Raw genomic sequence first — 15,664 nt, 5'->3', positions numbered from 1 at the left:
GATGCCTATACATGTGAAGAAAACAATAACATTCAAAAGTTTGAGTAGCTCAGATTTTCCTATTATTATATATATATAATACAATCATCAAATATTCTTAAGATTAGGCAAAAACATTCTAAATCTGCCATAAACTACAGTGACAGCTTTTAAAATCACTGTCATTTAAACATACCTTTTCATGTATAAAATTCCAAATTCAGAGGAATTATTAAATTTAAATCCTACCAGAACATAAATATAAAGGTATATTTAAGCATTAACTTTTATCAGTAAACACTATCTTATATAAAATTTATAACACGCAACTGCTATTTAAATTTGCAAACTGCTATCTTACTCTTAAATAAGACAGCAGTTTAATTGTTTTAATCAGTTAATGTGAAAATACCACAAAGATGACAGAAAATTATCTGCAACATTTATTGCACAATGGCTAAGATTTAAAGAGCCCTTATTAGAATTTATTTCAAGCACAACAAATTTTAATTGAAAAAATTAGTAAATAAACATCACTGATGGGGAGCATAAGAATACTGACTGAAATTACCCTGTAACTCATTTTCATGTTTATCCATGTAAAACACTTTTATGCTAAAACATTCTTTAACATTCTGGAAATAAAAGTTTTAACAATCAGCTTCAATTTATTTTTAAGATATTGATAAAAACTGAAAGGCAAATGTTTAGTTTTGAAATTCAAATAGGGATTTCTCAGTTATTCGACCTGCTTAATCTCTTCTTTGGAATAAAGCCCCTACACCAAAGGGATGGTGGGAGGCTTACGTGAGATAACATGTGAAGTGCCTGTGAACACTGTATTTCAGTAAGAGTCGGGAAAGAGAAACTCGGAGAAAAGAAACGTACTCTCCCTCGTGAGAGCCTGTACGGTGCCTATCTACCCTTGCTGGCTCTGAGAGACCAAGGAGGCAGAGAGAAAAGCCACAGTATTATTCACTTTTAGATGGGCAGTATCCGTGTCTCCGTGTTTCCAATATGAGAGATAAAACCAATCTCAAACTGATTTTTCTAACTGCTTTTTGTGTCACTAAACCTCAGCTGCAAGTAACTTCTGTCTTGGGTTTTCTTAAAACAGTTGGGTGTAGTTACGACTCTGAAGAACGCAGTTGTGAAAAACAAGATTCACTTTTCAGGGTTTTCATATGGTACTTCTTTTGTGGTACTCCATCTCCCAACTTCCAAGAAAGTAACTGCTGATAATTTAAGACCGCAGACTTCCAGACACGATGGATTTAATACATGCATATTTGTTCATTCAAATATCTGAGTGCTTCTTATGAACCAAATAATGTTCTAGGTGCTAAGGATATATCAGTAATCAAAATTTTTTTAAAAATCCCTCTCCTGCCCTGGCTGGCATAGCTCAGTGGATTGAGCACAGGCTGGGAACCAAAGTGTCCCAGGTTCGATTCCCGGTCAGGGTTCATTCCTGGGTTGCAGGCCATAACCTCCAGCAACCGCACATTGATGTTTCTCTCTCTCTCTCTCTCTCTCTCTCTCCCTCCTTCCCTCCCTAAAAATAAAAAAAAAATAAATAAATAAAAAAAATAAAAAATCCCTCTCCTCATGGAGCTTATATTTAAGTGAAAGGAGACAGATGAGAATAAAAAAAGTAAAATATATAGTATGTTAAATGCTGATAAAATAAAGAGAATATAAAAGAGAAGAGAGAGATAAAAAGTAATCACAAGGCAGAAGAAGAGGAGTTCAACTAGGGTGATTAAGGAAAGTGATATTTGAGCAAATCCCTGAAAGGTTTCTCACAGGGGAGGGTGTCCCAGCAGAGGATAAGTGAAAAGGCTCTGAGGTGGTCTGACTTCCGGCAAAGAACCACCAGGAGGCAGTATGGATGGCAGAGTCAAGAGGTAGGGAAGAAAGGAAATAGGGGCAGAGGGAATAGGAAAGCAGATCTGGTAAGGCCCTGTAGGCCACTGTAGGGATTTTAGCTTTTTATTGACAGATTTGAAAAGAGGAGGAGCAAGATATGAGTTAGCTTTTAACAGGATTATTCTGACTGCTGTGTGGATAACAGACTGTTTAGGGCAAGGTGAACACAGGAAGGCCAGTTGAGAGGCTTTTGCAAAAATCTATGTCAAAATAATGCTGGCTTGGCCCTGGCTGGTGTGGCTCAGTTGGGCATCATACCACAAAGTGAAGGTCACTGTTTTGGTTTCTGGTCAGGGCACGAAGGTTGCAGGTTCAGTCCCTGGACAGGGCGTGTACAAGAGGCAATTGAGTAATGCTTCTCTCCCTCTCTCTACCTTCCCCTCTTAAAAAATAAATACATAAAAGCTTTTTTAAAAAAGATAATGCTGGCTTGGTAGAATGGATGGGGTTATAAACAATCAAATTCTGGACATATTTTGAAGGCAAAGGCAACAATCTGCTGCAGGATTGAAAGGTGGGGAGGCAAAAAGAAAAACAGAAGTAGATAAAAATGTGAAAGATTTTGCCTGATGAACTAGAAGGATGAAAGAGCCATTAACTGAGATGGAGAAGATTGTGGAAGAAGTTTGAGAGAAAAGCTCAGAACTTCAGTTATACACTAGTTAAATTTGAGCTACGTATTAAAAATCCAAACAGAGATAAGTATCAATACTGTGTATGAGCCTGAAGTTCAGGGGACACACTGGATAAAGGTCCTGTATTTCACTGAATCTAAGATGATTTAATGTTGTGCTTGCTTGACCTTTGTCAGAAACTGTCAACAGAAGGCTTCATAAAACAAAGGACAACTGCCACTTTGCTGACGGTGAGTGATAGAAGCCACCTGATTTTAGAACACGGTTTCTCAACCTTGGCACTATTTTAGGTCAGATAATTCTTTGCTGTGGGGGTGCTCATGTGCATTGTAGGATTTCAGCAGTAGGCCTGGCCTCTACCCACTATGTCCCAGTAGTACCCTTATATCACTGACAGTGAAAAATGTCTCCAGACATTGCTGAATGTCCCCTGGGGGGCAAAATAGCTCCCAGTTGAGAACCATTATTTTAGAGAGATGATAATGTAAGGGGCAAAGTGTGTCTTAAATAAACATAGGATATTAAGACTTGGGAGTTGTCAATGCATAAGACCACAAAAGGAGTGGCTACAGATAGAAAGGCAATCTGAGAACTGCACCTTGAGCACTTCAGGTGAAGAAACTGTAGACATGAGAAGGAAACTCTGAGTGGACAATGAGGTAGCTCCACAACCTCCCCAAATCCTACTAAAAAAGATGAAAATAAAGGTTTTTGGGGGGTGCGGTTTGTTTGCTTGTTTTTAAGACAAACTTGCAAGACGACATGACAAAATTTTGGAAGCTAGAATTCCAAATAGCTGAGTGGTAACCAACTCAGCAGGCCTAAGAAAAGCTGAATACTAAGCTAGCACTGGAGAAAAGCAGAGGAGCACCCCAGTTTATATTATGCAACCTCAAAAGTCTCTAGGAGCAGCAGAAGTGAAGGTGGGACTAAAAGCAGGGGGATTGGTTGAAGGCATATTTAAGGTTCTCTCCTTTATTTGCCAACCAGCAGCAGCCTCAGGTTTAGACTGATACTCACTGACAAGACCCCGTAGACCACAGCCTGGCACCAGGTTCCCTTAGTTCCACTGAAAGTCAAAGACGGTACATCAGCACGACACATGCTATCTTCAGAAGATTATCTATACAGCCTAACAGGGGTCTTTTGTGGACCAACCATTGTTGAGAGAAAAAGATCATGTGGGTAAATACAGAAATTACCTGCCTTAGAAAAACTTCCTGCTGCACAGGAACCAGTAAGTACGTTATCACAGCTAATGGGTGTAGGTTCCAGGGCCCCTCAAGAGATGTGTTTGTGCTAACTTAACAGAGTCACATACCATGCACCAGGAAGTCAAGGTTTGTGTCTTTGCATAGGCTTCTAAAGTTCACTCACCATCTTCCTGATCCATATGCACTCACCAATCAGGGGTTAATTTACCACACACAATATTACCAGAAAACATTCCACATTTATTAGCTAAGTTTCTAGTAAATAAATTCCAGGAGAAAGAAAATCTAAGGTCATTTCTCATGAATAAAAGGGCTCAGACCTGCTATTAACTCTGTCTCTAAAGCAGTAATTCTCAAGTGGGGGCAAACTGGCCTTTCAGGGGATGTGTCGTGTCTGCAGACGTGTCTGGTTGTCACACTGGATGGGGGGTGTGCACTACTGGCACCAAGTGGGCAGATGACAGGGATGCTGCTACACATCCTACAATGTTTAGCTCCTCACAACAAAGAATTATTGAGTCCTTGTCAATAAACTCGTGGTTGAGAAACCCTAATCTACAACGATTAAGTAGATCACATGCTGAACACTGAGGACCACCCCACATCGCAAGCCGCCCTTCCCAAACGGGCTGCTAAAGCACCAGGAGCCAGGCACACGCCCTGCACACAGGGGGACTGGAAGAACCTGCTTTGGAGAAGCTTACCCATCTGAGAGGAAAAAAACTAACCATGATCCTAAAGACTCCAACAGACAAAAAAAAAAAATTCAGATGAAATTAAGAGAGATTTAATCAAGTGGGGGAAAGTCTAGAGTTGAAATAGTGATAAACACACAAAAAAGAGATACATATTACAATCTAAAGAAAATCATTAATTCCAGGAAAAGCAAAATATAATGTCCAATAAAGGAAATGTAATAAAAATATACAGAATTTAGCAGTACACTTCAAGTATATGGTCATGATAATATATACACTGAACAGCAGTAACTGAACCAAAATATATTGGGAGGACGGGGTAAAAAAGAGAGCAGAAGTGGAGGGAGTAGTCTAAAGAGACTTGCTCCTACTCTTCCAGAGTGAGACGTCAGTAGATAATGCATGGTGATGCATCTACACATAGTGATATAAGCATAGATTTAATGATCTGGGACATAAATACCCTAAGAATCAGCTAAAAGAGCAGAAAGTACTTACCTCTGGGAACAGAAAATGTGTGTGTGTGTGTGTGTGTGTGTGTGTGTGTGTAGGTAGGTAGCAGCATTTTTTGTAACAAGTCTTATAAACCATTTGAGTCTTTAAGCTCCATGCATGCAAAACTAGTATGTTTTTAAAAATTGTATATGAGTATAGGGACAATTTGATATATGGGTTTGGGACCTAGCATGCCTCTCTCAGTTCTCGTGATTTAAATCAGAACAAGCTACATCCAGAAAAAGGTATATTGAAGCAAGTTCCAGGTGAACCACTTTTCCACTCATCTGGGCAAAGCAAAAGAACAGGCTAAATAGAGAAAACCTTAACTCCTTCCCTTGCTTTATTCCTGGTTTACTCACCAAACCTTGTATTAAAGCCTTATGTTACACATAATACCACTAAACATTGATATGTTGCCTCTCACAGGCTTCCTGACCCAGGCTCAAACCCACAACCTCTAGGCATGTGCCCTGACCACAGTCAAACCCACAAACTTTTGGTGCACAGGACAATGCTCCAACCAACTGAGCCACACTGACCAGGACATTTTTCTTGTTCTTTTACTGTTTGAACTTTTATAACAGGGATATGTTACAGCTGGAAACACATACACAGATCCTGAATGATTAATCTGTCCCCATGCATCTTGACCCAATTAAAAGTAATCTAATTGGAAGGATGGTATACATACAAAAACCAGAAAAACCAAGAAAGCATATCCCTAATAAAATAATGCTCATATCCCAACAGGTAAATCTAAAAGACATAAATGACGCATACTATTCAATAGCTGGTGCTAAATGTAATCCCCAGGTAGAGTAAGATAGAAATTAGTTTTCAAATTCTCTACAGAATATATACCACTTAGATAAGTTTCATTTTGAATAAAAGAAAATTTATTGTTAGATTGATAGAGAAACCAGACTGTTTCTCTAGAAGCAATAAGATTCAAGTTTCTCTCCAAACCACCATGATTCATGCTTTCTTTGTGTTCCACATTATCTAATCTAGAACAAAGCTAGGTAAATGGAATTTACATACAATTACTGAGTGATAAAACGTAATCTAATAAATTAAATGAATAATGTCAATAGGTATAAATTTTAAATTTCTGTGCAATTCCTTAAATAATGTTTTATAAGATTTTTCCTCTTGGTTTTTCATAAATAAATCATTTTACCCTGTAGTAGAGGGTACTGTAAATACAAATTGAATGGAAAGCTGGCTTTATTTTGCCCCTACTGATTTTCTTCTTTCTTGTTGGTACTCTCTAACAAGATTACCTTATCCTTCATGAAAAAAGTCAATAAAGAATTCACCTTCCAGAGGTGGAGAGGGTATAGAAGGGATAAATGGTGATGAAAGACTTGACTTGGGGTGGTAAAAACACAATACATTGTCCAGATGATGTGTTGTGGAATTGTGCCCCTGAAACTGATATAATTTTGTTAACTAGTGTCACCCCAATAAATTCAATAAAAAAATAAATAGAAAAGAATTCACCTTCACTAAGTCAACTTTTTCCAAATTTATTTGATCACAAAGCCACTTCTTACCCTCATCCCATCACATCCAGAAAAACTTCATCTTTAAAAATCTGTTCAGCCCTGGCAGGCATAGCTCAGTAGATTGAGCATGGGTTATGAACAAAAGGGTCACTGGTTCAATTCCCAGTCAGGGCACATGCCTGGGTTGCAGGCCAGGTCCCCAATAGGGGATGTGCAAGAGGCAACCACACATTGGTATTTCTCTCCCTCTCTTTTTCCTTCCCTTCCCCTGTCTCTAAAAATAAATAAATGAAACCTTAAAAAAAAAATAAAGCCGACATCCCATCTTAAAAAAAACAAACTGTTCATACGTATCACTGCTGACTCTCTGAACCACTGTATAATGAAGGCAGACAATGTACTATTAGCTCCCTCTTATTTATGAGAAACTGATGTTCACAGAGGCTGAATAAACTCACTTAGATCCTATGGGTAGTGAGTGGCAAAGAAAAAACTCGGAATGAAATTTTCTGATTCCAAGCGCAGTGGCTCTTTCCACTACACCACACTGATTCTTTGATAATAAAGTAAACCCCAAAATAGAATCTTGGAAGACTACAATGGGAATGAATCTTTAAGTTGTTATTTTATAATAAACATATACTAAACAATTATTATCAGCTTACTAGTCATACTATGCAAAATGTCAAATAAACCATATTTGAATTTCTGATTAATGTGAAACAACTAACATTAATTCAAAGTAGTCACAGGAATAAATGTGAAGACACTAAATCTTTTTTTTACTTTATTTTTATTGTTTTACATTATTGCAGATGTCCCCATAGTCCCCCTCCTTCCCCACAACCTCCCTAAACTCCCCCTTCCCTCTGGCCATCACCACACTATTGTCTGTGCTTATGAGTTATGTATATGAGGTCTATCTGGAAAAGGTTCAGCCATTGTTAATATAATGAGAACAGTTTGCACAATAGCGATGTAAGCTGGCAGGCAAGGAGAGTGGACTGGAATGTGCATTCATTAACAAGGACAACTTCACTGTACTTAGTGGGGGCAGTTTCACGCTGTTGAATGAAAATGTGTACTGTGTGGCCATTGCATTCAAAATGACTGAGTGAGTAGAGCAAGGAATCTGCATCAAATTTTGCGTTAATATTGCTCCACAGAAAATATTTGGATGATTCAGAAGGCCAAAGCTATGCACAACTGGTGAACGGTACTTTATCACAACAACATGCCCACTCACGTGTCCCAACTCCTCCAGAGTTTTTTGGTGAAACATCAAATTACCTGGGTGACTCAGCCCTGCATCTAGCCTAGATTTGGTGTCCTCTGACTTCCAGTTTCTTCCAAAACTAAAATTACCTTTGAAAGGGAAGAGATTTCAGACCATTGATGAAATCAGAAAAATACAATGGGGCAGCTGATGGTGACTGGGAGAACTGTGTGAGGTTCCAAGGTGCCTACTTTGAAGGAGACTGAGGAGTCATTGTCTTGTGTACATTGTCTCTTGCATCTTCAACAAATATCTTTTATTTTTCATGTCACATGGCTGGATACCTTCTGGATAGACCTTGTATTTGTTCTGGCTAATCTTCTCACCTTCTTTCATTCAGCCTCCTCGTATCTCTCCCCTGACAGCTTTGTGTGTTTCCTGTATCCATGCCTCTGTTTCTATTTTACTCCTCATTTTATTTTGTTCATTAGATTCCACATATAAATGAGATCATTTGGTATTTGTCTTCCACTGACTGGCTTATCTCACTTAGCATAATAATCTCCAGGTACATCCATACTGTTGCAAATGGTAAGGTCCTTTTTATGGCTATATAGTATTCCATTGTGTCAATGTACCACAGCTTTTTTATCCACTCATCTCTTGATGGACACTTGGGCTGCTTCCATATATTGGAGATTGTAAATAATGCTGCAGTGATCATAGGGGTGGCTCATGTTCTTTCAAATTAGTGTTCCGGGTTTCTTTGGATAAATTTCCAGAAGTAGGATCACTGGGTCAAAAGGCAGATCTATTTTTAATTTTTTGAGGTATTTCCATACTGTGTTCTATAGTGGTTGTACCAATCTACATTCCCACCAATAGTGCAAAGGGTCTCCCTTTCTCCACATCCTCCACAGCACTTGTTTGTTGATTTATTGATGACAGCCATTCTGACAGGTGTGAGGTGGTATCTCATTTTGGTTTTAATATGCATTGCTCTGATGATTAGGGATGTTGAGCATCTTTTCATATGACTATCGACCATCTGTATGTCCTCTTTGGAGAAGTATCTATTTTGGTCCTTTCTCCATTTTATAATTGGATTGTATACTTGGTGTTAAGTTGTACATGTTCTTTATACATTTTGGAAATTAACCCCTTATCAGATGTATAATTGGCAAAAATGTTCTCCCATTCAATGGGTTCCCTTGTCGTTTTGCTGATGGTTTCTTTTGCTTTGTAGAAACCTTTTATTTTGATGCAGTCCCATTTGTTTAATTTTTTGCTTTGTTTCCCTTGCCCTAGGAGTTATATTGGCAAAAATACTGCTACAAAAGATGTCTGATATTTTACTGTCTATGTTTTCTTCTAGGATTTTTACTGTTTCACAACTTACATTTAGTCTTTTATCCATTTTGAATTTATTCTTGTGTATGATGTAACTCAGTGGTCTAGTTTCATTTTTTTGCAAGCACCTTCCAATTTTCCCAACATCATTTATTGAAGAGACTGTCTTTACTCTATTGTATGCTCTTGCCTCCTTTGTCAAATATTAATTGACCATTAAAGGCAGGGGTTTGTTTGAGTGTTCTCTGTTCTATACGCCTGTTCCTATGCCAGTACCTGGTTGTTTAGATTACAATGGCCTTGCAGTATAGTATGTTATCAGGTATTGTGAGACCTCCAACTGTGTTTGTTCTTCTTTCTCAAGACTGCTGAAACTATTCAGACTAATTTTTTAGTTCTCCACATAAAATTTTGGAATATTTGCTCTAGATCTGTGAAATACGATACCAGTATTTTAGTAGGCATTGCTTTGGGTAGTATGGACATATTAATGATGTTAGTTCTTCCTATCCATGAACATAGTATATGTTTCCACATATTTGTAGCTTAATTTCCTTCTTCAATGCTCTTTACTTTTCCAGGTCCAAGTCTTTCACATCCTTGGTTAAATTTATTCCTAGGTATATTTTTTGTTGTTGCAATAGTAAATGGAATAATTTCTTAGTTTTTCCTTCTGATAGCTAATTATTGGTATATACAAATATTAATTTATGAGTATTAATTTGTATCCTGCTACTTTGCTGAATTCATTTATTAAACTAAGTTTTTTTGGTGGAGTCTTTAGGGTTTTCTACATATAATATCATGTCATCTGCAAACAATTAGTTTTACTTCCTCCTTTCCAATTTGGATGCCTTTTATTCCTTCCTCTTGTCTGGCTGCTATGGCTAGGACTTTCAGTACTGTGTTGAATAAAAGTAGTGAAAGCAGACATCCTTGTGTTGTTCCTGATCTTAAGGGAAACACTTGTTTTTGCCCAGTGAGTATGAAGCTGGCTATAGGTTTTTCATATACAGCCTGTATCATGTTGAGGTATGATACCTCTATTCCCACTTTGCAGGGGTTTTTTTAATCATAAATGGGTGCTATATTTTATTAAATGCTTTTTCTGCATCTGTCAATATGAACATGTGATTTTTAGCTTTCATTCTGTTTATGTAATATATCACATTTATTGATTTGCAAATATTGCAACAACCTTGTATCCCCAGGATAAATCCTTGATTATGATTTATGATCTTATTAATATACTGCAGAATCTGGTTTGCTAATATTTTGTTGAGGATTTAAACATCTATGTTTATAAGGCATATTGGCTTATAATTTTCTTTCTCTGTAGTGTCTTTTATGCTTTTGGAATTAGGATAATGCTAGCCTTTTAAAAGAGAATGGAAGTCTTCCCTTCTCTTGTATTTTCTGGAATAACCTGAGAAGGGTAAGCACAGTTCTTATGTGAATATATGGTAAAATTCTCCTGTGAAGTCATCTGATTTAAGAGTTTTGTTTGCTGAAAGTGTTTTGATTACTGCTTCAATTTCATTAGCTGTAATCAGTCTATTCAGGTCTGATTCTTCCTGATAGTTTTGGAAGTTTGTATGTTTCTAGAAATGTATCTATTTTGCCCAGGTTGTCCAATTTGTTGGCATATAGTTGTTTGTATTATTTTCTTATAATTCTTTGCTTTGTATTTCTGTGATATCAGTTGTTACTATTCCTCATTTATTTCTGATTTTGTTTATTTGGGTCCTTTCTCTCTTTTTTACTTCATGAGTCTGGTTAAAGGTTCATCAATCTTGTTTATCTTTCCAAAGAACCAGCTCTTTGTTTCATTGATTTTTTTGGTATTGTGTTTTTAGTCTCTATGTCATTTATTTCCATCCTTCTACCTACTCTGGGCTTTATTTGTTGTTCTTTGTTCTTTAGGTGTAGTGTTAGATTGTTTGTTTGATATTTTTCTGCTTCTTGAGGTATACCTGTGTGTTCATTTTCATGTTTCCAGGTACTTTTTCATCTCTTCCTTGATCTCACTGATAATCCATTATTGTTTAATTACATGCTATTTAGCCTTCATCTGTTTGATCATTTTTGAGTTTTTATTATTGTTGACTTGTAGTTTCATGCTATCATGATCCAAGAAGATGCTGGATATGATTTTAATCTTGAATTTGTTAAGACTTCTTTGTATCCTAAAATGTGGTCTATCTTTGAAAAGTTCCATGTGCAGTTGAGAAGAATGTATATTCTACTGTTTTGAGAAGAAATGTTCTATAAATATTAATTAAATCCATCTGATTTAATTAGCCCTACTGGCTGGCTGGTGTTTGGTTGCAGCATCATCTTGTTCACCAAGAGGCTGGAGGTTTGATTCCCATTCAAAGAACATGCCTAGGTTGTGGGTTCAATCTCGGTAAGGAGTGTGTATGGGAAGTGGCTGATGAATGTTTCTCTCTCCTTTCCTATTCCTATACAAATCAATGAATCTACTTTTTTTTACAAACCCATCTGCTCTATTGTGTTGTTTAAGTTCACTGTGTCCTTGTTGATTTTTTTGTCTGGAAAATCTATCCATTGATGATAGTGGGGTGTTAAAATCCCCTATTATGATTGCATTGCTATCAATCTCTCCCTTAAAGTCCACCAAGATTTTATGTATTTATGTGCTCCTACATAGGGTGCATGTACGTTGAAAAGGATTATATCTTCTTGTTGGATCGATCCCTTTAATATATGTAGTGACCCTCGTCTCTTGTTACAGCCATTGTTTTAAAGTCTATTTTGTCAAATATAAGTATTGCCATGCCAGCTTGTTTTTTAGTTTCCATTTGCATGGAATATTTTTTCCATTCCTTCACTTTCAGCCTGTGTGAATCTTATGTTCTGAGGTGGGTCTCTTGTAGACAGCATATATATGTGGGTCATGTTTTCTTATCCATTCAGCTATCCTGTATCTTTTGATTGGAGCATTAATCCATTTACATTTAAGGTTATTACTGATACTTATTTATTGCCATTTTTTTTCTGGTTTGGTGGCAATAAAGTCCTTTAGCTGTTTGTTGTTGTTGTTGTTGTTGTTTTTGGTGGGGCTGGGGTCTGGGAAGCTATTTCACCTTCAGTTTTAAATGATAGCCTTGCTGGATAGAGTAGTCTTGGTTGCAGTTCTTTGGTTTTTTCATCTCTTTGAATACTTCATGCCAACCTCTTCTGGCCTGAAGTGTTTCTGTTGAGAAATCAGCTGACTGCCTTATGAGAGCTCTCTTAGGTAACTGTCTCTTCTGCTGCATTTAAAACTGACTTTAACCTTTGCCATTTTAATTGTAATGTGTCTTGCTGTGGATTTCTTTGGGTTCATACTTAATTTGGACTCTGTGTGCTTCCTGCACTTTGTAACTTTATCCTTCACCAGGTTAGGGAAGTTTCCAGTCATTATTTCCTCAAACAGATTCTCTATCCCTTGCTCACTGCCTTCTCTTTCTGGTACCCCAATGATGCAGATGTTATGTTTGACACTGTCCCAGAAATCCTTAGACTTTCCTCATTTCTCTTGATCCTCTTTTCTTTTTGATGCTCTACTTGGTTACTTACTGTTACTTTGTCCTCTAATTCACTGATTGGACTCTCAGCTTCACATAACCTGCCATAAATTCCTTTCAGTGTATTCTTCATTTCAGATATTGTATTCTTGATTTTTCTGACTGGTTCTTTTTTATGGTTTTTATGGCCTTTCTTTTTTAAATCCTCACCCAAGGATATGTTTTTATTTATTTTTGAGAGAGGAAGTGGGCAAAAGAGAGAAACACTGATGTGAGGAAATAATATCAATCAGTTGCCTCCTGTACACACCCCAACTGGGGATCAAACCTGCAATGTCTTGGTGTAAGCACGACACTCCAACAAACTGAGCCACTCAGACAGGGTGGGTTCTATGTCCTTTTTAAAGCTATCTCTTTGTTTAAGTTCTCACTGAGATCATCTATTTTTCCCCTAAGATCCTTGAGCAGCTTTACAACCATTAACTTTAAACTCTGCATCTAGTGTTTGGGTTGTTTCCACTTCATCCATTTCTTTTAATTCTTTTTCTGAGGATATCTCTTGGGTTTTTTTGTTTGGGACATTTTTCACTGCCTCCCCATTTGGTCTCTGTGTTAGGTAGATGTACTGTGTCTCCCAAACTTGTTTTCATAATTTTATGCTGAAGGTGTCTTTTTGGGCTCAGAGGTACAATCTTCCAAATCACCTGAGCTCCATGCTGCAGGAGTACTTCTTGTGGGTTACGTGCACCCCTGTTGTAGTTGAGTCTTGAATGCTGTTGGCTCTTTTGTAGATCGATTTAACCCTTCAGGCTGGGGAACTGTAATGTTAAATCTTGACTACCATGTGTGAGAGGCTGTACAAGGGCTGCCCCTTGAGGCAGTGTTGTTCCTGGCTGGGTCTGGTGCCTGCAGGAGTCCTCCTTTGGGTGGGCCAGTAGTGTGGCTAGTTAGGTCGAGCTCTGCTGTGGTCTGAAGCCCCACCACTGGTTTTGTTGGTTTGGGTCCACCTGGGTGGAGTGCAGATACATGTTGTCATATGTTGTACGTAACTGGCCTTGGGCTACCTATGTGTAGCTATCACGCTGTTCACTGTTTGTGTCTGTGTCTCCAGGACATGGATGTGCACGTGAGGGGCCAATCTGTGTAAAAGAATCAGCTCCTCCCTATTTATAGCTGGGGGAAGCTCCGTAAAAGGACCAAGGTGCCCTGAGGTCTGCCTTCACCTTTCATCTACTCTGCCTTCTTCTGAGGCTGTCTGGTCTTTCTCCAGAGCCTCCCTAAGAGACACTGTAGGATGAGCCCAGAATAGCCAAGATTGGGCTTGTGGGGTCCCTACTTTGGGATCCAGCAGCCAGGCACTCAATTAAGGGAAAGTAGCCCCTGCTTCAAAGCCAAACCCCTTAGTCTCCCCAGAGTCTCCAACTCTAGTTCCCCCTAGAAGTTCCCCCCTCTAGTCCCCCTAGGGGGCTTGCTGCAGATTCAGGGTCAGTACAGGCAGCTATCCCCTATGCAAGAGCAAGCTCAGCCACCCTGGGCTCAGGGGCATAGATCAAAAGAGTCTCCCATTGGGGATGATGCCAACCCAACCCACAGGACGCTAAGCACTTCGTCCCAGTCCCAAACAATAGCCTGAGAGTCTCACACTCTGAATGTCCCTGCTCTGAGCTGCTCTCCCTTCTTACCCTTGGAATTGCACCCAGCAGGGGTATCTGGGACTTGGCAAGGCTGATCAAAACAATCTCCCACTGGGGTGGTACCCATGAGTCTGTAGGAGGAAATGGGCACTTCTTTTCCTTCACAGGGTAGTGTGGACTGAACTCGCAAGGGAGTTTGGATTTGCATCCCCACAGTGTAGCCACACAGCACAGCACTTGTTCATCTGGCTGGCAGACCGAAGCCTCCCTGGGGACACAGTCCAAAAATCCTAGCTCTGGGCAGCTGGTTGCAGCAGGGCAGGGCCAAAAGTCTCAGCTCCACACATACGCTCCAAACCCAGCAGGATGGGCTGAAAGTCCCAGCCCTGCACAGCTCTTCTGTGCCACTGGGGCAGCCTGAATCTTTTCTTAATCATCCTTGTGACACTGCCATAGCTGGTAATATATTATTTTTGTGGTGATTTTCAAACTTTGCTCAGAGGTATCCTTGATAAATTTTAAATGCAGAAAAAAAAATAAAGTTATTTAAAACTACATTTAAAAAATATCATTTCCTATTTTAATACTAAAATACCAGGAAAAAAATCAATGTACTTACCTCAGTAATTGGCTGCCCCTGATGTGTCAAATCCAGTTCTTGAGGGCGTGTTACTTTATCAATATCCAAAGAGTCCATGCTGGAAGCTGCAGAAGTGACACTGGAGCGAGAGGAGTTACTAATAGAGTGTACTTCAGCATCACTCACTGTGCCTGCCGATGCTGTTCTTCTGTGCTGATTAGTTACTGAGGGCTTAGTATCTTCTAGTACAGATTGCTGAGCAGCCTCATCCATGCTCAAGGAGGCCTGCTCTAACTGTGCAGTAATGTCATCCAGGGAGTAGTTGGCGTGTGATGGTTTTGTTATCCTATTAGATGAAGACAGTCCTTTCAAGGTGCCATGTTTTGATATATGTCGGCTAGGAGGTACTTTCTGAGTGGCTTTTGCTTCTGTGATTTGACGCTTACTATTTCCTGCACCGATACTGCTGAGCTCCTGCTCTATAGAGCAAAGATCGGCCATTAGGGCATCCAGATCCACAGTTTCTCCCTGATTCAGAGCTTCTGCAATGAACAACATAGATGATGTTTCCATAACAACTGAACCAGAATGTATACCTTCTATTATAAATCAGTTAATGAATTCAGGGGAAGAAACAAAAACAGTCATCCTATTGGGCCTAAAGCTTCTCAGGTATAATATTCTAAGTTTTTGTTTGTTTTATATTCCAAGAGAAATCTTAGAACAAACACTCCTTTCTTTTAAGATTTATAGTAATCAGAAGAGAAAAATACTAGAAAAATTGTACACTGTCCCTAGTTTTAACCACATCCCCAATGCAATTTTTTACCAGAGGGTAATTCAAAGCCAAACCCCTTAGTCTCCACCAGAGGGTCTAAGTTGTTAATATGATC

General features: G+C 38.7%; 1 protein-coding gene across 7 annotated transcripts in view; it reads right to left on the bottom strand.

Annotated features, from left to right (window-relative positions):
* Positions 1–15,664, bottom strand: part of RAPH1 (Ras association (RalGDS/AF-6) and pleckstrin homology domains 1) — a 99,525-nt gene that overhangs the window by 50,823 nt on the left and 33,038 nt on the right. For all 7 annotated transcript variants that reach the window (XR_006787174.1, XM_045851400.1, XM_045851413.1 and 4 more), the window contains exon 4: positions 14,811–15,313. Coding sequence is in view for 6 of the 7 variants with exons in the window: in XM_045851400.1 (XP_045707356.1) it covers positions 14,811–15,313 (503 nt within the window). In the remaining variant the exon portion in view is untranslated. The remainder of the gene's footprint in view (positions 1–14,810; positions 15,314–15,664) is intronic.

The sequence above is a fragment of the Phyllostomus hastatus genome, unplaced genomic scaffold (genome assembly GCF_019186645.2).
Source record: "Phyllostomus hastatus isolate PE091 unplaced genomic scaffold, TTU_PhHast_1.1 phas_contig_137, whole genome shotgun sequence".
NCBI lineage: Eukaryota > Metazoa > Chordata > Mammalia > Chiroptera > Phyllostomidae > Phyllostomus > Phyllostomus hastatus.
This window is presented reverse-complemented; position numbering and strand designations above follow the sequence as displayed.